Consider the following 23,008-nt stretch of genomic DNA (forward strand, 5'->3'; position numbering starts at 1 on the left):
GATTTCCAGGGCTAGCCAGGCTTGGCACCTCCCCAGCGGGGTCCCGCCTCAGAGAGCGTGGGGTTTCTTTCCCCTCTCCCCGATAACGAGCGAGACACGTTTCGCTCCGTGGAACGCCGCCTCAAGGCACAAGGGACCCGAAAAGGGTTCCCGCTGCTCCCCCTGAGCGATCTGCGCTGCCCTGGGCACCCCCGGGCTCTCCCGGAGCGACCTGCGCTGCCCTCAGCACCCCCGGGCTCCCCCTGAGCGACCCGCGCTGCTCCGGGCACCCCCGGGCTCTCCCGGAGCGACCTGCGCTGCCCTGGGCATCCCCGGGCTCTCCCGGAGAGACCTGCGCTGCCCTCAGCACCCACAGCACCCCCGGGCTCTCCCGGAGCGACCTGCGCTGCCCTGGGCACCCTCGGGCTCTCCCGGAGCGACCTGCGCTGCCCTCAGCACCCCCGGGCTCTCCCGCCTCCCCTTCGCCGCTGGCCGCCCGCGCGCCGCAGCCTCAGGGGCTGTGGGGCGGGGCGAGGAAGGGGGCGTGCCGCGCGCCGATCGTCACGTGACACGCCCCTCTCGCGCCCCTCCGCGGGCCGGGCCCCGCCTCCGCCGCGCCCCAGGCTCTGATTGGCCGCGGGCTGACAATGCGCGAGGCAGCGCCCCCCGCCCCGCCCCCCCCGCCGGCTTCACCCCGGCTGCCACGCGCCGCCGGCCGCGAGCTGCACGCGCGGCGCCGGCGCGGCCGTTACGGGAGCGGAGCGGGCGCTGAGGGGGCCCCATGGCCGCGTCCCTGGGGCCGCTGGTGGGAGCCATCGATCAGGGCACCAGCTCCACCCGCTTCCTGGTGAGCACAGCGCGGCGATCGGGGCGGCAGCGGGGGGCAGGCGGCGCCCCCGCGGCCTGAGGGGAGCGGCGGCTTCCGCGCCTTCACTCCCCTCCATCCCGGCGGGGGCCTCTGCCGTGCCCTTGGGGAAGGGCAGGGGAACGGGCCCACAGGGCCGGGCTGCGCTGCCCGGCTGCAGCCTCCGTCTCCCGGAGAAGCGGCGCCGCTCGGCCCGGAGGTGCCGGATCCGCCGCTGTCCCTCCGTGGCGTTCCCGCCGCGGCGCGGGGGGCAGCGCCCGTCCCGCGGGGAGCGGTCCCGGGGCCAGCCCGACACCAGCGGCTCTTGCTGCTGCTGCTGCTCCGGGGGACGGCGAGACCCCGCTGCTCCGGGCAGGCTGCGTTTGCAATCTGTCAGGCTTGCAATCTGCAATGGAATCAAATGGACAAGGTCCTGAGACACTGGGGAAATAGATCCGTGCGAGTTCGGTGGCTGTGATTAGCTGGTGTTCAAACAATGCCGTGACTCCGCTGTGTTCCCCGCTAAAACCTGCCCGGGGCCTGCTGGAGTGACTGCTGCAGCCCCAGCCCTAATGTCAGGGCATCTTGTGCACTGTAGGTATTCAGGTGTCTGATCCTGCACACCTTGTGAAACACTGATTTGTTTAAACACTAGAGAAAGATAGGTTTAAGGATAGGAGAATTAATATATTGATCATATATTTGACCCTTTAGTTGAAGGATCTGGTTATTTCTGTATTATGCAATAGGCTGTAACTAATGTTGTTATGCGTGAAACTTACTATAGATACTTCTAGCTTGCAAGTCTCTACAAATGTACTGTCCCCATGTCAGTTAAGTCATGGTAGTTTGACTTAATTAAAGCCCTATGACAATTTCCTCCGTGGAAGTGGAATAGAGATATTTACTAGATATAAAATGTTGTCAAATGTGCAAAGTATGAATTGGGAAGATAAAATGTTTTGGTTTGCCCTTGCCTTTTTTTTTTTTTTTTCTTTTTTTAATACTTCCCCCATGAAGCAGGAGACTATAATATCTTCCTGACCTATGTTACCATTATTACTCAATATCACGACCTTCATGCGATTGTCAAATGAGAAAACACAGCTCTGGGGGTGGAGAGAAACTCCAAACTGACAAATGACACCAGTGGGCTGTCTTGGATGCCAGTCAGGAGTCCTTTTTGGGAACAAACTTGAAGAAGGTCCCTGTAATGCATTAAGATAAATTCTGTCTGCTTTTATGTATATGCCAAGTTAACTTTTTCTTGTCCTAAAAGGATGACACTAGTAGAAGTAAAACTTAAGCTCTTTTTACAAGTGTTTTTACAAGTTCCTTTTAGGAGGAATTTCTTACACTACACACATTCATCAATGGCTTTTATGCAATTGGGGAGATTTTACTTGCCTACAAGAGGGTTCAGGTGCTTCCTAATTTTATCAAGAAGTACATTGTGTCTGCCACTTTTAAATTCTTGTATCCATCTCAGTGTCTCTCAGTTCATGTCAACATACAGCATTGTCTTAAACTTGGCAGTGTGATCATGTCATTGTGATAATAAAATTACATGGGCTTGAGTGAATAAGATGCATGATCACTGAGTTAAATCAGAACACAGGGGAGAGGGAGAGAAGTGGGCAAAATGTGCAGAGATCTGCTACAACTCACCTCAGTCATTCAGATAACAACACCTGTGTCTGGAGAATTCTGAGGTGGAAAGGGATTGCTGCAGTTGGAAGAGAGATTTTGCCTTGAAATATTTTAAGCCAGAATGTAATGCATTGTTGTCTGCCTAAGTTATTTCCTTGGCTCTGTTGGTCTTTTGCTTTTAGTTGTTTTTGTTACATTTCCCAGTGATCTCTCTAAATTTCTTTTTAACGTAGTGTTTCTAACAGTTTTTGTCTTCACCAAGTCACAAGTCAAAATCAACTTGCTGCTTACTTTGCACTTGTGTATTCAGTAGTTCAGTGCAACTATTATCTAACGTTTCAAGTGGAACACATATGATTTTGAGCAGGTTAAAGAGTTCTCCTGGGTGAAAAACTGTCTGGTCCAATGGGGCCAAAGAGTAGTGTCAGCAGTTCAGAGTGTAAATTTACAATTACAGGTGGCAGATTTACCAGTGGTGTCCACAGCAGTCAGTAGTGGGGGCTGCTATCCCGCAGTATTTTCATGGACAGCCATGGGGATGGGTTGGGATGTTCTCTCAGATGGGGGTGACCAGTTGACTGAGATTCCAGTTGGAGAAGGGGCTGCCAGAATATTCGTAAAGCTAAACAAAGTTGAGCACTCAAGACAGAGTGCTAAGAAGCTGCTTAGTGAAAAAGGACTCATTCCTGCTGGACATCAAATTGGATGTATGTGAGCAATGCAGCCTTGTGGTGGTGCACATTAAGACAAGTTCAGAGAGTAATTGTTGCCATCTGTGTAGCACTTAGGAGGCAGCATCTGGAGCACTGTGTCTGATGTTGGACCCTGCAGAGGATGAGACTTGGAAGGACTAGATTTCATCCAGCCAAAGGAATCCCTGTGCTGCAGCACAAGGCCATGGAAGGAGGGTTGTTTCTTCACAAGAGGGGCTTAAGTGGTGTCCTTAATCCACAGTTTGTGGAGAACACAGAACCAGCCTTTTCTCAGACATGCACTGGGAAAGACAGTGGGCAGTAAACACAAGCTGCAGCAAGTGGAATGTCCGGTAGATGTAAAGAAACAGTGTTTCACTATGAGGGCTCTGGATCAGGGGCTGAGAAAGGTGTGTGGAATCTCCATCTTTGCAGATATCAGTGCCTGATTAAAAAAGGCCCTGAACAGCCTGGTTTTAAATTCAGGCTTACCTGAGCAGTGAGTTAAGCTCAGTGACCTCCTGAGATTCAGAGTAAATTGTCCTGTGTGCAGACACAAGTTTTGTTTCTCCTGCTTGTGCATGAGGAGGCTGTGTGAGCACAGAGGCTAAAGAAGCACCAGAACTCTGGTGCATTTCTGTTACTGTCACTCCTTCTTTAGCCTTGCCTCTCACGCAGCACACATACAGTGGTAGTTTTATGCTGTAGCTTTATCCTCCACACTTCCTATTTTGGATCTTTACCTTTATTAGCTACTTTTGCAAAATAACTTGTAATTATTTTTGAAATTGTAACTTTTCTGTTAAGTTGGGTTGAACCTGGGTGACAGCTTCAGAGTACCAGGGAGAGCTCAGTGCTTACAAGACAATTGTTAAAAGCTCATTTTCTTAAAAATACCAAGCAGGAACATAAAGTGTGTAGCCTATATAAGTGTACCCAGATGATTTAATTCTGGCCAAGATGTTTCATTGAATATTTTCCTCAAATACTTTAATCTCTTGTGTTCCATTTCATATTATTCAAGAATCATAAAAATACACTATAGCTTCTTTTGTGAAAAGTCTTAGGATCAGGAGCTAATGGCCAGCTGAACCATTGTTTGATCTCTTGAAAGGTATTTGCTGGATAGTGTTTCTGTCATTTTATCCAGGAACAGCAAGAATTGAAAGACACAGTGAAGTACCTACACAGTACTTTAAGTTATAAGTTTGTCAGTCAGATGCAGAACATTTTTTCCACCTCCGTGAAAGATTTAGGTTTTTTTGTTTACTTTGTCTCCAGAAGAGGCAATCTAATAAAGCTCTATCACACTGCAGGCATTCTTTTCAATAAACAAAAATTGATTTTAGGTAAAGAAGGCATTCATACCCATTGAGCTTTCTCTTCAGAGGGGAATTCATTTTAACCCCCTTCTGACCTTTTGGGAAAAACTTGATTGTGTAACTAGCACAAAAGGTTTAAAATATTGTAAATACAGTTTTCTCCCTAGCTCTTACCACTTAAAGTACAGTGTAGTTTTACTTTTAAGTCCCATAATTGTAAGCACCTCCTAGATGGTGAGGGAGATCTGTCCATCATGAGCCTGGCAAGAAAGGTAATTTCTAGGAGACTTATTAAACTTGTACTTATTCATAAATTCTGACTGTGCTACTCCTAGTTAAATACTGGAGAGGGAATTATTGCCCCAGCTGGGTTGATTTCAGTGCAATTTCAGAACTCCAGCTCAAAATACTGGAGAGGGAATTATTGTTTGTCTCTTATCATTGCCCCAGCTGGGTTGATTTCAGTGCAATTTCAGAACTCCAGCTCTGAGCTTGTTTGCCTGCAAAGCCGTGGCTGTTTCTGCTTGTCAGAAATTCATGAAGACACAGCATAGAATAAAAGAAATAGCTTTTCTGCAGACAGAGTTACATGACAAAGCTTGAGAGATATAAAAAGTTACTTCTAAAATCTGTTTTCATTATTGTCTTTTCAGCTATGCAGCTTCTTTCATCACTTCCATGAACCTCATATTTCTGTTCATTCGTTGAAAATTGTTACAGCTGATTGATATAAATTCTTTTCCACTAAGATAACAAAACATAAACGTAATACACAATAATATGTAATAATATGTAACTGTACCCCTTTATGTGATGTGATGTATTATATTAAAGACCCTATAAAAAGCATGAATTAAGTGATCAGCCCCTGTGCCTCTCTGCTTGTTCACATACAAGACACCTATGTAGGCCTTTCTTCTCTGCCGTCCTGAGACTCAAGGCTCAAGCTCTGATTCTCTGTTGGGAGTAGAGGGAGGATGTTATTCCTTTTCTTTAATCTCTCACTAGAGAATTCAGTACACATCTGGTGGCTTTCACTTTCATCTCTGTTCAAGACAGCTGTACAAGTCCAAATAGCCTAGACAATTCTTCATTATGACTGCTGATAAAATTAGGGCAAAATTGACTTTGGCTTTCCCCCACACACAACTGAGAGATCAGTAGCATAAACTTGAATCAGTTCTTAAGGAATATGAAAGGATTGAAAGCCTCTAGTCCTAACAAATTACAGGAATACACTTCAAACCTGTTTTGACAGGGATGTATTGACCATATCTGGATTATTTGTACTTACTCTCACTTATTTTTCTATCTCTTCACTGTCAATAGGGACTGTATAGGGATTTTTTTTTTTTTATAACAATAGTGGTTTTTTTGAGGGAGTGGGAAAGGAAGGCTTTGTCCCATATGTTCTATTTATTCCCTAAGTTATTTATCATTTTGTAGGTTTAAATTTAGTGACTCATTCGTCTTTCCACATATCAGAATTCTGTCTATCAGTGTAGAAGTCATAGAATCATAGAATAATTTGGGTCAGAAGGGACCTTAAAGATTACCTGGTTCCACCCTGCCATGGGCAGGAACAGCTTCCACTAGACCAGGGTGCACAGGGCCCTGTCCAACCTGGTCTCAAACAGGGATTGCTCCCAGTGAAACTTTTTAATCCCTTGCCCTGAATAACAGGGAGTGTCTGTTGCTTTTGTTGAGAATGTCAGAAGCTTGCAGGTTTGTTTATGATGGATTAGCAAAGTGTTTGCCTAGTTCTTGTCTATGGATATGAAAAAATCTGTGCATTCACAATGTTATTGCTTCAGTTGAAAATGTATTCCTGTCACAGTTTATTGCTGTGTCTTCAAGCCACACAGTGCACATTCACTTCATGACTTTGTCTAATTGAATCTGTGCTTCCTGCTACCAGTAGGAATCCTTTGCATTACCTTCTGTTTCAAGAAATACTGAATGATTACCACATGATATTTAACATTGCTAGTATGTCAGATACATATTAATAAACAGGTTAAATAAAAAGTCTTCTATCTTTCAGTCTTTATTCTAAAAACCTAGTAAATTTGAATATGCTTTTGGCAGAAAGGCAATTTCAAGTAAAGAAATCTTACTGCATACATACAAAACAACCTCTCCATTAAGTATGTTGTGTAGCATTTTGAGATCCATATCCCATTATGCAAGTTGCTTCCAAATGTGTAGTACTGACAGAGCTTTCTTTTTTGGTAGGATAGATCCCTGTCAAGCCTGAGCTGGTAGATGAAACACAGATAAGTAAATAAAGTGAAAATAATTCAGTGGTGCTCTTTCTATGTAATCTTTTGAGCTGATAGCAAAAAAGAATGATCATGTACCTTTTTAAGACTTCTTTTCTGGGCAATGGAGCTTTCGGTGTGTAAGAAATCAGTGTTTTCCAGAGTTTGTTTTCATCCTTGGAGGTTTTCAAGACTTTCTTAGAAAAGTTCTTGAGCAACCTTTCTTTTCTGGACAATGGAGCTTTCAGTGTGTAAGAAATCAATGTTTTCCAGAGTTTGTGCTGTTTTCATCCTTGGAGGTTTTCAAGACTTTCTTAGAAAAGTTCTTGAGCAACCTGATCTAATCTCATTGCTGATCCTGCTTTGAGCAGGACATTGTACTAGAGGTGTCTCAAGGTCCCTTTCAGCCTGAATGATTCTGCAGTTCTAATATAGAAATAGAATGTTTCTAAACTCAAAGTTTCACTGTAAAGATAGTCTTTAAGGTTCCGAAGAACCTGGAGAACTAGAACTTCATCTCCTTTTTGTCAGAGTTGTTCTAATAGTTTCAGGGTAAAGTGTACTGTGTAGATGATACCAAGAGTTTATGGATTAAAAACTTTATGAGAAACTCCTAAAATTTGTGGAATGAGAAGAGAACATTAACAAGTATAGAATAGATTCAGTTGTATCCTAGAGGGTGGACGGATATAACTGAAGTTTGTTTCTTTAGCATGCAAGTGGTTTTTAAATCTGGCTCATCTCTGCTTGCCAAGAAAAGGTAGGATGGTGTCCTGCTGACGTGTTCTGCAGTTCAGCTGAACCTGCTGCTAGATTTTGCTTTCTCGGTCCCAGAACATTCTTCACACAAAAGATTCTGCATGTGGAGAAAGAGCCGTTCCCCCAGGATCACCACCAGTGCCCAGCCAGGCACTCCAGCTCACTCACTGTTCGCTTCACTTGAATGTTTCACAGGGTGTCCCTCAGCTTGGCCTCGGCAGAGATTCCTTTTGGGAACAGGCCACTGCTGGTTAATGAGGGTTGTTGTGCATTCTCCATGAGCTTCTATTGCAAGGCAGAACCTCTAACTTGTGATTCCTTGAGAACACCCATTGATAGAGTCCTCGTGATTCTCTCCTCTGATGGTTTTTATTGTAGAGTATCCAAATTTAAGTTACTTTTCTGCATGGTCTTCTCTTTTTTGATGGGTTGTGTTGCTGCAGTGGCATTCTTTTCTTGTCAGATTGTTAATGAGCTCTGTATTGTAGTTTTGAAACAAAATGGGTTTTGCTTAGGTACTTTCTTGTTCTTTAGTTTGATCCCTTCTATGTTTTGTCACAGATTTTCACTCTTCCTAAAAATGAGCTAACCCAAGAAAAAACACAGATAACTCTGGCAAGAGTAACACAGCAAGAGCTAAAGAAATGCTATTATCAACCACAGTGGGTATTTTACTGAGAGATCTTCTAATATGTGTCAGAAGTCTAACTTCTATAGCCACCACAAGAAAAAATCTGGTTCTTTTCCAACTCATCAAGGAAAAAAAGCCATTAAAATTGACAGTGACAGCAAAGTTTGCCAAAATAATCTTTGCCTACCTTAATTTTAAAAGTGTGTATGTCTGAGTCCTTGTTATATAGATATTTGGGTCGACAATAGAAAATTACTATCTATTGGCACAGCACTGCATTTGTTCAAAATAATAAATGTTAATTATTGTTGTTTAAACTTCTGTGTTTGTAGAAAATTCAATCGTGTGATTTATTTACAGGTTTTTAATGCAGTAACAGCAGAGCTTTTGAGTCACCATCAAGTGGAAATAAAGCAAGAATTCCCTAGAGAAGGGTATGATTTTTTTTAAATTTTTTCATCTGTGTAGAGTTCGGTAGAACTTATGAATTTTTATCTGTGAGTCATCAAAACTGAAGTTGATTAATAATTCTGAGTAGCACAGTAACTGCTATAAAAGACTGGGCAGAAAAAATGGCATGAAACAGCTCCCACCGGGTGTCCGGAATATGCTAAAAGTACTTGGTGTTCAGCTCTGGTCACTCATTTGCATATTTAACATCTAAACTTTAGCATCTAAACGTGTAAGCTTAAAACTAAAGTTTAAATGAGACTTAACATCTCATTTAAGGTAATAAAGCTGGCAATTTTTACATTTGAATCACAGTCTTCAGCTTGGTCCATAGAAGTGTCTGCCTTAGTTCTTTGAGGTTTTGTTTGTTTGTTTGTTTGTTTGTTCCTAAACGACCTAACATTTGCTGCCAATGCCCTGTATAAAACAAAACAAAACAAAACTGTTTGTAGATATGTAAAAAATGTTTTGTAGCTGTATTTGTATTAAAATGCTCAGCTTGATTTTCAGACTAGTATTATTTTTTCTTTTTATGTACATTTTTATTAACTGGTGTTTACTCTTTGTTAAAGATGGGTGGAACAAGATCCAAAGGAAATATTAAACTCTGTCTATGAATGTGTGGAAAGGACCTGTGAGAAAATGAGAGAACTGAACATGGACATCACTAACATAAGAGGTACTTATGGGTAGAGGGCTTTAACATGTTATGATTGAGCAATTCAGACACCATAGTTTTTAAGTTAATAAATAGAAAGGTAGCAGCATGTGCCAGCCTCAAACAAAATGTTAAATTGTATTTGAAAGCAGTTTTTTTGGGAGGAATAATGAGAAAATAAGTGTGTGTGTTAACAATGCAGAAGTCTACCTACAAGGTAGACTTAACCTAATCTTGTAAAATCATAGAGACAAGTGGTGAAGAAATTCTGAAATTAAGTTTAGGACTTTAATTTAGGAAAGCTGTTTTCCCCTGTCAGTGTTGTTGCTGTCTCAGTTTGTGGCTGAAAAAGAGAGAGATTTAGAGCATACAGGTTAATCAGCAAAAATGAGTCCTTAGAGGTAATATTTCTAGATTATACCTTGAAAAAATTGAAAGCTTTTTCTTTCCCATTTACTTTCCTCTTCTCCTTACCTGTTCCTCCCTCCTCTCCACCTTCTCCGTTCCCTCCCTCACACCCCCAAAAGGGGAAAACAAACCTTCTGAAAAGGATACTTTCTGTTTTGTCCTGAAGCCATTGGAGTCACCAATCAGAGAGAAACAACAGTGGTTTGGGACAAGACAACTGGAGAACCTCTTTATAATGCTATTGGTAACTATTTATATAACTAACTTTCTGAATATGTGATATCATAATACGATCATGTTGTGGAAAAAATGCTTTTGTAGTTTCCTCTGCAAATCTGGTTGTGGCCTAGTCTAGTAATTTCTTGGATTTTTTGATACCTGTGTTGTAAGATGTGTGTTTGCATACATAAATTTTAAAAAGCCCATTCCATAAAAATTGTTACTTAATAAATCACTTTATTGGTTTTCAAAAAACCTCACTATGTTCCTGAGGGGTTCCTGGCACAAAATGCTCTGACTCGCACCCAATCACTTTCTTTGAAATTTTCAGGATGCTGGTGGTTTAACTTTAAAGGAAAATCATGTTAAGTAGGTTTAATTATTGATGACTTAATGAATATTTATTAATACTCAGAGTTTTATTTTTAACTTACCTTAGCTTTTCAGATATTGTCAGCTGAAAAATGGTAATTGTCTAGAATTGGTTTTTTAGGTCAAGTGCCAGATATAGTTTGACATAGTATGGCTGTAAAACCAGGACTCTTCTATAGTCAAATAAATGTAGTTAACAGCTTTATCTTAAACCCAGCTTTACCATGATAGCTACAACATATTCTTTTAGTAGAAAGTTTACATAGAAATAGTAAATAATCAATGTGCTATTTGTTTTAACCTCTTAGTTTAATCACAGTCATCTGCTAAAAGTAGCATTAGTCACTTGCTTATATTCTGATAAAGCAAATATTCTACTTGGGGAAAAAATATTTTACTTGGGGAAAATCCTGCTTCTTTCTCAAATAATTTGTTCTTCTAAATCAAATTAATTTATCTAACCATTTTAATTTTTACAACAGTGCCCTTAAAATACAATGGCAATACAATATTCTTTCAACTACATGAAAAGATAAAAATAGACTGGAATTCACTGGCAAGAGCCCTGGGTTCATAGAAGTAGGCTGAACATGTCACTTTTTGTGTATCAAATCACATGATCAATTAATTTTATTCATGGTTTTAGTGTGGCTTGACCTGAGAACCCAGTCAACAGTTGAATATCTTCTTAAAAGAATTCCTGGAAAAAACAAAACTTTTTCAAAGGTAGGAGACATTCCGGAACATTTAAATGGTACCTGCTGCGATGTATAATGTTTTAGATATATGTGTTTAAAATTCTCCTAAACAAAGTCACTTGTAGTTTCTAGTCTCTTCTTAGCTTGTCAAATAATAAAAAATGAACACAAGACACCAATCTGAGACTAGAAAAATTTTAATTTCCTTAAAATAAATGTTTAACACTTATTTAATTTCTCACTATGGAAGTGAGACCTAATCCTGTGCTATCTAGCCAATATAAAATAAACATTACACACAAAAGTTAAGATCAAGTAGAAAAAAAGAAAGGGAAATAATTTACTGGTATGAAATGTGTTATCCATTCTTGTGCCTTAATATTGAAATTAATTGCATCCAATCTGAGAACAAGGAAGATCATTCATGAAGAGCAAGCCTGTTAATTTTGTGAGCATATGTATAACAAATTGGAAACTAAATGCTTGTAAAAAAGTGTCATAATTGTTTGATTAATTCATTAATGTTGTCCTTTACTAATAGGATAAATATTATGTATTTTTTATATTATATGTTTTCCTACAGGCAAGAAATTTATGTCAAAAAGTGTATAAACTTATTTGATTTTCAAGTTCTAGTAGAATGCAATTTTCATCTTTCCTGTGTTGTCCTGCCTATTTTTGTTGTTGTTACTTATTGTCTATCAGATATCCTAGATAAGACAGGCCTTCTGCAAACAACTTTTTCCACGTAGATGATCTTTGAACTACATTTAGATCAGCTTTGATCTTTATCTATTATTGCACTGGTCATTTGATTTGGATGTTTTTAGACTTGTGTGTTGTATGCTTAGTACTTATTTAAATAATTACTTAGTGCTTATTTAAATAATTACAGAAGTTCATGGAATTTTCCTGAGTTTTGTGTATTTTCTTTTTCCCTTACTATCACCATTTTTGTATATAACTACAGTATTTATGGAAAAATACTTGCATGGTGTTTAAATTATTTTTTTTAATTTTACAGTTTAAGACCGGTCTTCCACTTAGCACTTATTTTAGTGCAGTGAAACTTCGGTGGCTTTTGGATAATGTGGAAGAGATTAAGAAAGCAGTTGAGGATGGAAGAGCTATGTTTGGGACTATTGATTCATGGCTTATATGGGTATGTATTTGTGAGTTTATTATCACTCTTCTTACAATGAATTTCCATATCATGTAAATCTCTGTGCATGTGATACTCAATGCCCACTGATGACATGATGATGTCGATAAAAGCTACTAAAGAAATTCCAATGCGGTTCCTTGCAAGATGAACTTTTACTGTTCCTATACCATTATATTTTTTTCTTGATTCTTAGGTGTAGTTTACCATTACAGTTTTCTGTAAAACTTTGCTTACACTTTCAGAGAAATCTTGGACTTTAGAAAGGTGTATTAGGTCTGCCTGTTTAGTTGTTGCAGAAATACCAGAGCTCCTAATCCCAAGGTGAAAACTTTTTGATTTTGAAATTTTTTTGGAATTTGTTTAAGTAAACCTATATTTCTCCTTGACGTGATTGCTGTGATTTTTTTGTTCAGAGTTTGACAGGTGGAACGAATGGAGGCATTCACTGTACAGATGTCACCAATGCCAGTAGAACGATGTTGTTCAACATTCATTCCTTGGAATGGGATCCTGACCTCTGCAAGTAAGCTTTCTTACTGTTTTTCAGTAATACTATCATTTAAATAGTTTCTAACTAATTTGAAGGTAAGAATCTCTTATCTAAACTAAGATCAGCAGGTACTGTTCTATTTGCTGTTGACATTAATAACTAAGATTCATTGTTCTCCAGATGTCCAGTTTACAATGGTCTGGATTAAATAAAAGTAGCAGAACCTTTCTGTAGGTGGAGGCCTGGTTCATGGAAACAACTTAGCTCAGTTGATTAGAGCACGATGCTAATAATGCCCAGGGTGTGGGTTCAATCCCTGTATGGGCCAATCACTTCAGATCCTTGTGGGTCCCTTCCAACTCTGAATATTGTGATTTAATAGTGTCTTTATTACTTAATCACATTTGTACAGCAGCTGGAATGACAGTGTCTCTATTTGAGATTTGATTTACTAACAAATTTATTATTAGGATGTTGTTGGAAGAGGCATGAATTTCTATGTAAAAGAGTTGGATAGATCCTCAAAGATTGAAATATATGCTGTTTTCCTCCAAAATTCAATGTCCACTGTAACAAGTGGAAAAACATATAGATTAAAACCTAGAAACAAAAGTTTCCTTTATAGTTTTTCTTTTCTTTATGCTTAAACTTATTTTAAAAAATAAATGCAAAATGCTTTCTGATTTAGCACTGACTATATATTATACATTATTTTTTGTTGTATTCAGGTTCTTTGAAATTCCTATGGACATACTTCCAAATGTACGAAGCTCTTCTGAGATTTATGGCCTGATGGTATGTTTTCCAATATTTGTGTGAAATTCATCTTGTAAAAATATAACTGTATCCATTTGAATTTCCAGATTCCATAGATTAGGATTAATGGCTTTTTCTTGACCAGTATTGTTTGGTTTATGATTAGTAAACTGTTACCTACTGTTACATAATATTATAGGAAGTTGACTATTTGGTTACTTTAATGCAGCACCAATTCTTCTGACACAGTGGCATCTAATTAATGAACTTCAAAATTGGATAAACTGGATGTTGGGGTTTTGCATTCTTTTTCCTGGTAATTTGAGCTTAATTGACACGTAAAAGAATACGTGTATTTTGTAGTGAAGGCAAGTTACAAGATGGATTTTTGTAAATAGAACTCTAACTTCTCTGAAATATTTTTGCTAATGTTTTCATGGAAATGCCACTAGAAGTCATTGCTGATATTTATTTATGTGGAGGTTGGATAAGAGTGAGTTGTATTAAGCTGAATGAGCAAGGTAAATGGAAAAAAGATACTGCCTGACCACCAGAACAGAATTGCTCATCACTTTAAATGTGAACTTCTGTTTCTCTTCCCCTTTCCATTTTTTTTTCTTTTTCTTCCTTTTGCTGGCTGTAGAAAATCTGTCCTAGCCGGGTGAGTAGAGGCTTCCATTAGGCTGACCACCTATATCTTACTCATTCTGCTCAGATGCTGTGCATTTTCATTGGTTTAAGGATTAGAAAAAGTGCACTTCTTCAGCCAATAAATTTGCTGTGTGTTTCCAAATCTGAGATAATACAATTAGAGTTCATGATGAAATTATTTCTGAAACGTGATCTCAGTGTATGTGTTTGTCCTAATTTCCACACTGTTGAATATTTATTTTTATAGTGAGTTAAAAAATACAGCTACTGGCTAATAAGTGTTAGCTATAGCATTTTATAAATGAGAAAAACTGTCCATTCTGTCTAAAAATATTAATTCTATGGTAACTAAATATCAGATTCATGTAGAGCTTTTAAGTGCATTTATAAACACAGATATCTTAAATACAGTTAATTAAAATGTGAATTAATTCAGATTGGAAATACACTTGCATGGCTTTACTGAAAATTCATTTTCACAATTGCACAAAAAACAATTTAAAGAAGCAAGTAGAAATTGTCAGGAAATAGTTAAATAATTAAATAAAAATTTCAGGATACCCTCACTAAGTTTGCACATGACACTGAGATGGGCAGAAATGTTGATCTGCTGGGAGGGCAGGAGGGGTCTGCCGAGGGATCTGGACAGGCTGGACTGATGGGCTGAGACCAATTCCGTGAGGTTCAACAAGGCCAAGTGCCACGTCCTGCCCTTGGGTCACAACAACACCGGGCAGAGCTACAGGCTGGGGGAAGAGTGGCTGGAAAGGTGCCTGGAGGAAAAGGACCTGGGGGTGCTGGTCAACAGCAGCTGGACATGAGCCAGGTGTGCCCAGGGGGCCAGGGAGGCCAAAGGCCCCTGGCCTGGATCAGCAATAGTGTGGCAGCAGGACCAGGACAGGGATTGTCCCCTGTACTCAGCACTGGTGAGGCCACACCTCAAATCCTGTGTCCAGTTTTGGGCCTCTCACTACAAGAAAGGCATTGAGGGGTTGGAACAAGTCCAGAGAAGGGCAGCAGAACTGGGGAAGGGTCTGGAGCACAGGTCTGATGAGGAGCAGCTGAGGGAGCTGGCGGTGTTTGGCCTGGCGAAAGGAAGGCTCAGAAGGGGACCTTACCACTCTATAACCGCCTGAAAGGAGGTTGTAGCCAGGTAGGGGTTGGTCTCTTCTCCCAGGTGATAAAGTGGTAAAGTGATAATAAGTGATAAAACAAGAGCCTTCACAACTTGTCAGATATTGGAACAGGCTGCCAAGAGAAGCGGTGGAGTCACCATCCCTGGAGGTACTTGAAAGACATATAGATGTGGCACTTACAGACATGGATTAGTGATGGACTTGGCAGTACTGGGTTAACAGTTGGACGTGGTAATCTAAGAGGGCTTTTTCAATTTAAATGATTTTATGATTCTGTAACAGGAATGTTTTCAAGAAAGCCTACTTGAGACTTAAAATACTATATCTTAAAATCAGGCATCTGCCTTTGCTTAGGATGTCACCACAGTCACGTTTTTTTCCTGATCACTTTACCATTTTGCACTTTTGCATTTTACACTTGGCATTTACTGCACAGATTACACTGAACTGGATTTTCTGTATAGTATTATTTCAAGAAAATTTATGCTAGGAACTTTTGAGATCACATAAACCATATTTGTAAAACTTCCTGCTCTCCATTTCTTAGTGCTTTAGACATGAGCTACATTAAGCTGAAACAAAGTGTACGCCTGAACTGAGCCATGTTGCTTTCATGACCCTTCTTTGTTTTCCTTTGAGCATTAGAAGTTTAGCTTGTTTTTCATTGCCTTCAATCCTAGTCATGAAAAGCTAACTCTGTGTTTTTCTTTCTCTTTTTGCAAACAGGAATCTGGAGCTTTGACAGGTGTACCAATTTCTGGGGTAAGTCCTACTTCAACTTAGATTTTGGCATGACAACCTGGAACATGAACATAGCTACACAGGAAAAAGCTTTAAGGATGAGTGAATCCTGCTATGAATTAAGTTTTTGGGTTTTTACTTCAGATTAAACAGGAAGTAAACTAGTAGATGAATCACTATTTGGCTTGATCCATTATTATTAAGGTCTGGCTGTGGAAGTACAAATGAGAGCTTTAATGCATATGCATAGTGCTGTTGGAAACTTGGTATCTCTAAGTAAATGAGTAACATTACAAAATGGAAGCAAGCCCTGCTTCATATATATAAAAGAAGTATCTACATAATCTAGAAATGCTGGACAAATTCTCAGCTTTTTCCAATAACATGTATAAAGATAGGAAATTTTAGTTTTTATTTCTTTAAATTGCTCACCATAAGTAGCACAACACATTTCATTTGCAGTTCTTACAGAGGGAAGAGTAATAAAAAGATAGCTTTTCTCTGTAGGATTTTCCTCGCTTTCAATTATCCGTGTGCTACTAATAAATTAGAGTTATAGTCAAATATGTAATTCATGTGAGGACACTTGCTAAAGGAAAAAATCTCTCATTTTCAGTGCTTGGGTGACCAGCATGCTGCTCTTGTTGGGCAAATGTGTTTTCAAGATGGACAAGCAAAAAACACGTAAGTTATTAGGAAAGTAATAAGATAAAGTCCCTGCTCTGGTTTGAATTGAGTATTATGTTCTCTTTCAAGCAACTGCCAAACTCTTCTGTAATTAACGTGTAATTACAGATCTACCTTTTGAGTGTGTTGACCCACAAAGTAAACCATGTCTTGACTCATATAAAGTAATAAAGATATTAAAGTTACATGACTTGTGAGGCATATTTTAGAACACAATCACTGTGAGGAAAATCTATGTGACAGTGGGGTTTTTATTTTAACATTCTTCAAAACACAGATTAAAACAGTTGCAGTGTCGTTTAAATGGTGACCTAAGGTTGAGCAAATACAGTACGGTGAGTTAGATTGCATAGACTTGAATGACACAGCTTTGCTAGATGGGAAAGGTCCATTTCAATGGCAGCACTTAATTTTGCTTTTGTGTCTAGCTCAGAGTGGAGAATTTTACGTTTGCTTTTTCCTGTTTCTCAGCCTCTTAGTGTCCTTTGTTTAAAATAGCTGATCAGGCAACTGGTATAATCAAAAAATCATTGGAGGAGAAGCTGTCTGCTGAAATGACTTACTGTTCCATTTACAACCAGATGCTTAACTAAGCTTGTAGGGATATACACACAAGTATGGGAGTTTCACAGGTATGATTACATATTAGTCTGTCTTGTTTTAATTCATTTCTGTTATTGCTTTACTATTTCTTTTTCTAAATATAACTGAAGGCTATCTCAGGACTGGTTTAAGGTATTAGTTTTGAGGGGTTTAAAAAGGTAAGGAATATTTTTCTTGAAAATAACTTCTTAGAGTAAGTTGGAGTGGTTTATAGTATTTTGTACTCCTTATATTAAACTGTATTCTTGTATGAGCGTGTATGCACGCACATATACAGTTGGTCTTCAAATAACATTTTTAGAAATTTTTGAATGGGATATGTCTGAAGAAAACCCTCTTTGTGACAGGAACAAAGTTTCTTAAAATTTCCCATTTAATATTGTGAAATATTTATTTTATAAAGTTGATCTCATAATCAGCTTAAATTGAAGTAGGTAAACACTGCCATCAAAGAGGAATTTACACTTAGTTTTCAGCCATACCTCTCCTTGGTCAAGTGTTAGACAAAAAATAGAGTGAGAGAGAGAGCGAGAGAGAAAGACATGTGACTAGAATTTTCAGCTTCAGGCTGCATTCAAATCAGCTTTTTGAGGATAGTTGTATCATCAGTTAATGGTAGCAAAACCTTCAAGGGTCAAAAAGTGGTGTCCTGACTCTTCGCAGGGGACTCATGGATTGCAGTAGCAGGTTATTCTTTAAACATTCTGGTTTTAACTTTGCTTTGCTTTCATGCTAGGTACGGAACAGGTTGTTTCTTGCTGTGCAATACAGGTCAGAAGGTCAGTTGCACTTTTGAGTTGTTTGCTTTTTTGTTTTTCGCAATCTGTTTAAGTTCTGAAACACAACTGTATGTTAGCCATTCTTAGACTTATTAACAACAATTATATTGCCAGACAAAGGGAAAAGCACGTAGTGAAATCTGAAAGAACAAAAGTAGTAATTTTTTTCAAGGTGTTTCTGTAAGACTTGATTTCCTATCTCCTTAAGTTTCCAAACAGAACTTTTCTTAACAAGTTTCATGCTCTTCCCTTGTATAAGTTTCTTGTTGTCACCCAAACAGGATGAAGTGTTATGTTATTTAATCATGTACCTTTTACCTTGGCTATTTCATTTCTTCTCTTCATTTTCTGTCATAATTTCTTTGGAGTTGAATAAATAGCACAAAACTGTGACTCCCTTCTCATTTACATCTCCCCCTAAAGACCCCCCAGTTCTTTTGTATAAGGAAGATAAAAAGATCTGCAGCAGCTTGTGGAAACAAGAATTAGCACCAGCAATCTGAGTGTTCTACCTTAGGTGTTTGTTTAGAGTTACTGATAATTTACTTTGTTTAAAGTGTGCATATTTCATTTGAAGGTTTGGTCCCTTGTTTATTATAATTTGAATGTTTTTATTTAAATATTTTCTGCCTCTGTTCATGCTTTACCTTTTCTTTCACCTTTCCCCATTTAGTCTGTGTTTTCTGAGCATGGTCTTATAACCACAATAGCTTACAAAATGGGCAAAGACAAACCTGCTTTTTATGCACTAGAGGTAAGTTCAGTACTTTCTTCCTTTTTGTAATGATACATGTTCTCATTAACTTCTGTTATCTGGTATTTTTATGGTGTCTTCAGCTGTGCAGAAATGAAACTAGCTCTGTGTTATGCTTATGTGTCTGAAGGCTTCTGTGTGGTTTTGGCTATTCCTGTCTCCCATCTGTATCATGAAATCTAATACAAAATATTTCTTCATTGCATCATTTATACTTTCAGAGCTAGATGGCTAAAACATATTTTCTGTTACTCAGTCTCTCAAATCTTTAATAAATACTATAAATAAAAACCCATAAATTTTGTAACATTAAGTAATGTTTAAAAAAGGGGAGAAAGTACTAATGTTTCAGTTATTACCACATAATAAAGTCATAGCTAAATTTTTTTATTCTGTTCTAATGAATTTTACTTCTAACTTCTGAAATGTGAATCAAATTTCTGGGGAAAAATCTCTAATAATTTAGCTTTTTTATCTCTCTCATTTAGGTGCATACTTACAGAATTTAGTTTCTCTGTTCTCCAAACAAGTCTAAGGGCATCCAAATTATATAGAAAAATTGTATTTATGCTTAAACTTTGGAGTTCATTGTTCTAAAGCTCTGCTTCTGAAACACGGATCAACTGAGCACCTATTTGGCACCAAAGCTTTGTTTAGAACAACAAAATTATTATTCTTCCATCTGTGCTGCATAATGTGCTAATTATTGTAATATAATAATTATTTTCAAAACACATACACTGAATGCTGATGTTGAGCTTTTGTAGACAGACTGAGTTTTCCATGTGAAAGACAACACAGGATTTTCTTCACTGCAAGAATAGTTTGTGGCTTATGGTACTTCATTAGGATGTGGGAGGCTGCATTTATTTCCTTTTCCTTCCATGAAGAATGTGCATCTTGCATTTGCCATGACTTGGCAAACTCTGGGATTTTTATTTTGTGTGGGTGTGTGAGAGGTTTGTTTTATTTTTAACCCATGTTAAAAAGCTAGAACTGAAACTGTCTTGATAGTGATTTGAATTCCTCCTTGCTGAAACATTTGCAATTTGCTTCTTCTTCACCTCCAAGTCTTTAATGACATTGCCGGAAAACATGGCTTCAACAGGAGCTATTAAATGTGATTTATCCTATATCCATTCTGGAATCACCTGCAGTCTGCTGGTTGAGGCACTGCAGAGAGACAGAAAATGTGGATTCAGCCTTTTCCTTTAATCACACTGGTATCTTGTAATAGCCAGCTGCTTATAAAACACCCCTGCCCTTTCTAGCAGTAGCTTGGAATGAAAATGTAATGCTGCTACTGTTTTACTTGAAACTTAGTCTACTGGACTTGGCTTTGGCATTAGATGGGAGCCATGCCATCCATCTGTCATGTGATGAAGCCATTCAGGGCCATTTTGCCAAGGTAACAGAGAAATTTTGCTGGCCTAAATGTTCTGTCTTTCTGGATGTTTGTATTTAGACTAGACATAATTTGTCTTGGGTTTTTTTAAATCAAAACATAAAAATATTAATGTGTCAGGAAAATAAGTCTGAGGCTACTGAACCTTATAACTAAATATTCAGAAGACATAAATTAGAAAGACAAGAAGACTACTTAGGAAATGTCACTGTAACTTCCCCTTATGGAAAAAAAGCATTCAATATGCACCTTTTCTACCTGGAGTCCATGTAACAGGCTCCTCTTTTTACATGGCAGTCTCCAGATGCCAAGGAACTCTGTGGTTTGGTTGTGAGCTGTGACTGTAAGCCTGCAGGTGGGGGCCACAGTGGCCTGTTTCCCCAGGCTTTTTAAAAGCAGCACAGAGCTACCAGTTGCTGTGTCCTAAAGGAGTGACTTTGTTTCCTTCAGGGATCTGTTGCAATAGCTGGGGCTGTTGTTCGCTGGCTGAGGGACAATCTGGGTATTGTTAAGAGTTCACAGGAAGTTGGTGAGTATGGAGCTGTTTAAGTTTTCCTATGTCATGATGTCTCTATCAGTGAATGAAAGCTCAAAATATTTAAGTAAAAAGCTGGAAGATGCATATATTTTGCTGTGTTTAAACACGACAAAAATTTACTTTGCATCCATGAACTCACTGTTGTTGATACATGTATTTCATAGAGCCTATCAACACAGCCTTGGAAAGGCTTTGTAAGTTTTGTTCTGTTGCAATCTGTACTTTTTAGTAGTTTCCCTGGTAAGCAGATATTCAGGAAGATACTATACTTACAGAGTGTCTCCTGGTTTGATACAGTGTTGAAGTTTCCAGAGCCAAGAGTATTTAAGTCTGTATTGCAGATAGCTGCATATATTTGATCCTAAACCTACATATTCTTGTCATAAACATGAGAACCTGAGGCCCTGCAAGTGTATGTAATATTTATGTAGTAGGCTTCATATCCATTGAGTTAGGGATGTCATTTTGCAAAGCTGCCTCTTAAACAGATGTGGAGGAGGGATATCTGTTTCAGCTGAGAATGCAGTAATCCTTTAGCATTTGTGTAGCTGATGTTTTCTAATTCAGATGAACTGAAACAAACTGGATTGTAACATAAAAACTAGGAACATATCAAAATTTGGAAAATAAAAAATGTCAGAGGCATGCAAAGGCAAAATTTTGAAAGTGACTGGTTTAATGAGATTTAGGATTGAAAATAAATGAATTACATATTTTTGATAAATTGGTATCTTATTCAAAGGTGGGAAAATTAAGAATTAAAATTTAATACAAAACTTCAAAGATTCAGCAAAAACTTAGACCATCAGTCTGTTTTTCTGAAAGAAAGCTCAGAAGATCATAGAGAAGAATATAAACTGCTATCACATAAATTATCCATTTGTTGAGACAACAGTACCTCTTCACAAATTTGTCAAGACCTTTGGGAGGTTTGAGTTTCAGGACCTCTAACTTTGTCAGTTTTGTCAAAGTCATGTAGGGATTCATCATCTCTTCCTGTTTCACAAAACTTGTCTTTCCTTCTGCCTTCACTCCTTTTTTAAGTGCAGTCTGTATGAAAGAATCAATTTATAAGGACTTCTTGAAGATGTTTTAGTACTTCTTTCCTATACTGCTATGCTTCTCTGATCAATGCAAACAAGACATTTGCAAAAAGCGGAAGGAAAATGCTCCTTTCTTGTAAAGAGCTGTTCATTGTCAATTATCTCTTTTGTCATTCTAAATGTCTTAATATATTTTTTTAAATTGCAAATATTTTGGTATTGAGGAGTTCATATAGCCACAGTCATTATTCTTATATCAAGAAACTTCAGATTTCCTTCTAGCTGGCCTTGTGATTAAATACATAAGCTGACAATTTGGAGCTCTAAATCCATTTGAAATTAATGGAAGTTTAGTTCTTAACTCCCTTTGGTCTTGATCCAGTTTCACTTGCTTGCCTTGACTTAAATGCAAGTAAAGTGTGACCTTTTGGACTGCTTTGAAGGTTGCATTCTTTATCCACATGATGGATAACATTTGAAAATCTCACAAAATCTAGGTCAGAATATTGAGTACACGGTTTTGGGTTTCAGTTTTGAGTTTTCATTTTGCTTTTCCCACAACTCCTTATGCTCCATCTTCTGTTCATATTGTTGCAAAAGGAAAACTGGTTAACAAGGAGCAGAGTGCCAGCATTAGTTGTATTTCCTAGTTGTATACATAGCTGGATTAAATTTGTAGCTACCCAAGATATCCTAAATATTTTTCTTAATTAAATAATAACACTTTTAAGTGCTGTATTTAAGTGTTGATATAGTTGTGAAAAGCTAAGTAAGTGTTTTGTGTGTGCATTAGAAAAACTGGCTGCAGATGCGGGGACTTCCTATGGCTGCTACTTTGTGCCAGCATTTTCAGGACTGTATGCACCATACTGGGAACCCAGTGCAAGGGGGTAAGGATCTGACTGAACACTGCACTTGCAGGGGGATTTAATAATTTTACAAATATTCTTTCCAGGTATGTGAAATTTTCCTTTTTGTTGCCTTGATGTGTCCAGATACATCATTCTCTGGTATTTTTGTGAACTACTGTGTTTCTGTTCTATATTTAACCTGCTCAAAACAGAAACTGCTGCTGGGAGGGAAGGAAGGATTAGCTAGCCCAGCTATTGATCCTCCTCTCCTCTCCTTGTCCCCCTCCTCAAAAAAAAAAAAAAAACAACCCAAACCAGAAAAAAAAAAAGCCAGTGTGGAGCAGCAGGGCAGGAAAATCAATTTCTAGTTTTGAAAGGGTTTTACCACTACAGTAAAAGAGGTCTTCACTCCTGTGAACAGTCAGGCAACAGAAGTAGTAAAGGAAGAATTTTGTGCTGATTATTG

At 38.7% G+C, this 23,008-nt stretch overlaps 1 protein-coding gene across 6 annotated transcripts in view; it reads left to right on the forward strand.

The window, feature by feature from the left end:
* Positions 1-692: 692 nt before the first annotated feature.
* GK (glycerol kinase) overlaps positions 693-23,008 on the forward strand; it is a 34,952-nt gene continuing 12,636 nt past the window's right edge. For 4 of the 6 annotated variants that reach the window (XR_005952285.1, XM_041399731.1, XM_041399735.1 and 1 more), the window contains exons 1-15: positions 693-826; positions 8,499-8,572; positions 9,161-9,267; positions 9,821-9,898; positions 10,892-10,971; positions 11,968-12,105; positions 12,522-12,631; positions 13,327-13,393; positions 13,998-14,015; positions 15,868-15,903; positions 16,499-16,566; positions 17,909-17,951; positions 18,625-18,705; positions 20,561-20,639; positions 22,485-22,581. Coding sequence is in view for 4 of the 6 variants with exons in the window: in XM_041399731.1 (XP_041255665.1) it covers positions 761-826; positions 8,499-8,572; positions 9,161-9,267; positions 9,821-9,898; positions 10,892-10,971; positions 11,968-12,105; positions 12,522-12,631; positions 13,327-13,393; positions 13,998-14,015; positions 15,868-15,903; positions 16,499-16,566; positions 17,909-17,951; positions 18,625-18,705; positions 20,561-20,639; positions 22,485-22,581 (1,142 nt within the window). In the remaining 2 variants the exon portion in view is untranslated. The remainder of the gene's footprint in view (positions 827-8,498; positions 8,573-9,160; positions 9,268-9,820; positions 9,899-10,891; positions 10,972-11,967; positions 12,106-12,521; positions 12,632-13,326; positions 13,394-13,997; positions 14,016-15,867; positions 15,904-16,498; positions 16,567-17,908; positions 17,952-18,624; positions 18,706-20,560; positions 20,640-22,484; positions 22,582-23,008) is intronic. The other 2 variants (XR_005952286.1, XM_041399733.1) reach the window with 1 other exon arrangement.

This window comes from Onychostruthus taczanowskii, unplaced genomic scaffold (assembly GCF_017590055.1).
Source record: "Onychostruthus taczanowskii isolate IOZ18803 unplaced genomic scaffold, ASM1759005v1 scaffold17, whole genome shotgun sequence".
NCBI lineage: Eukaryota > Metazoa > Chordata > Aves > Passeriformes > Passeridae > Onychostruthus > Onychostruthus taczanowskii.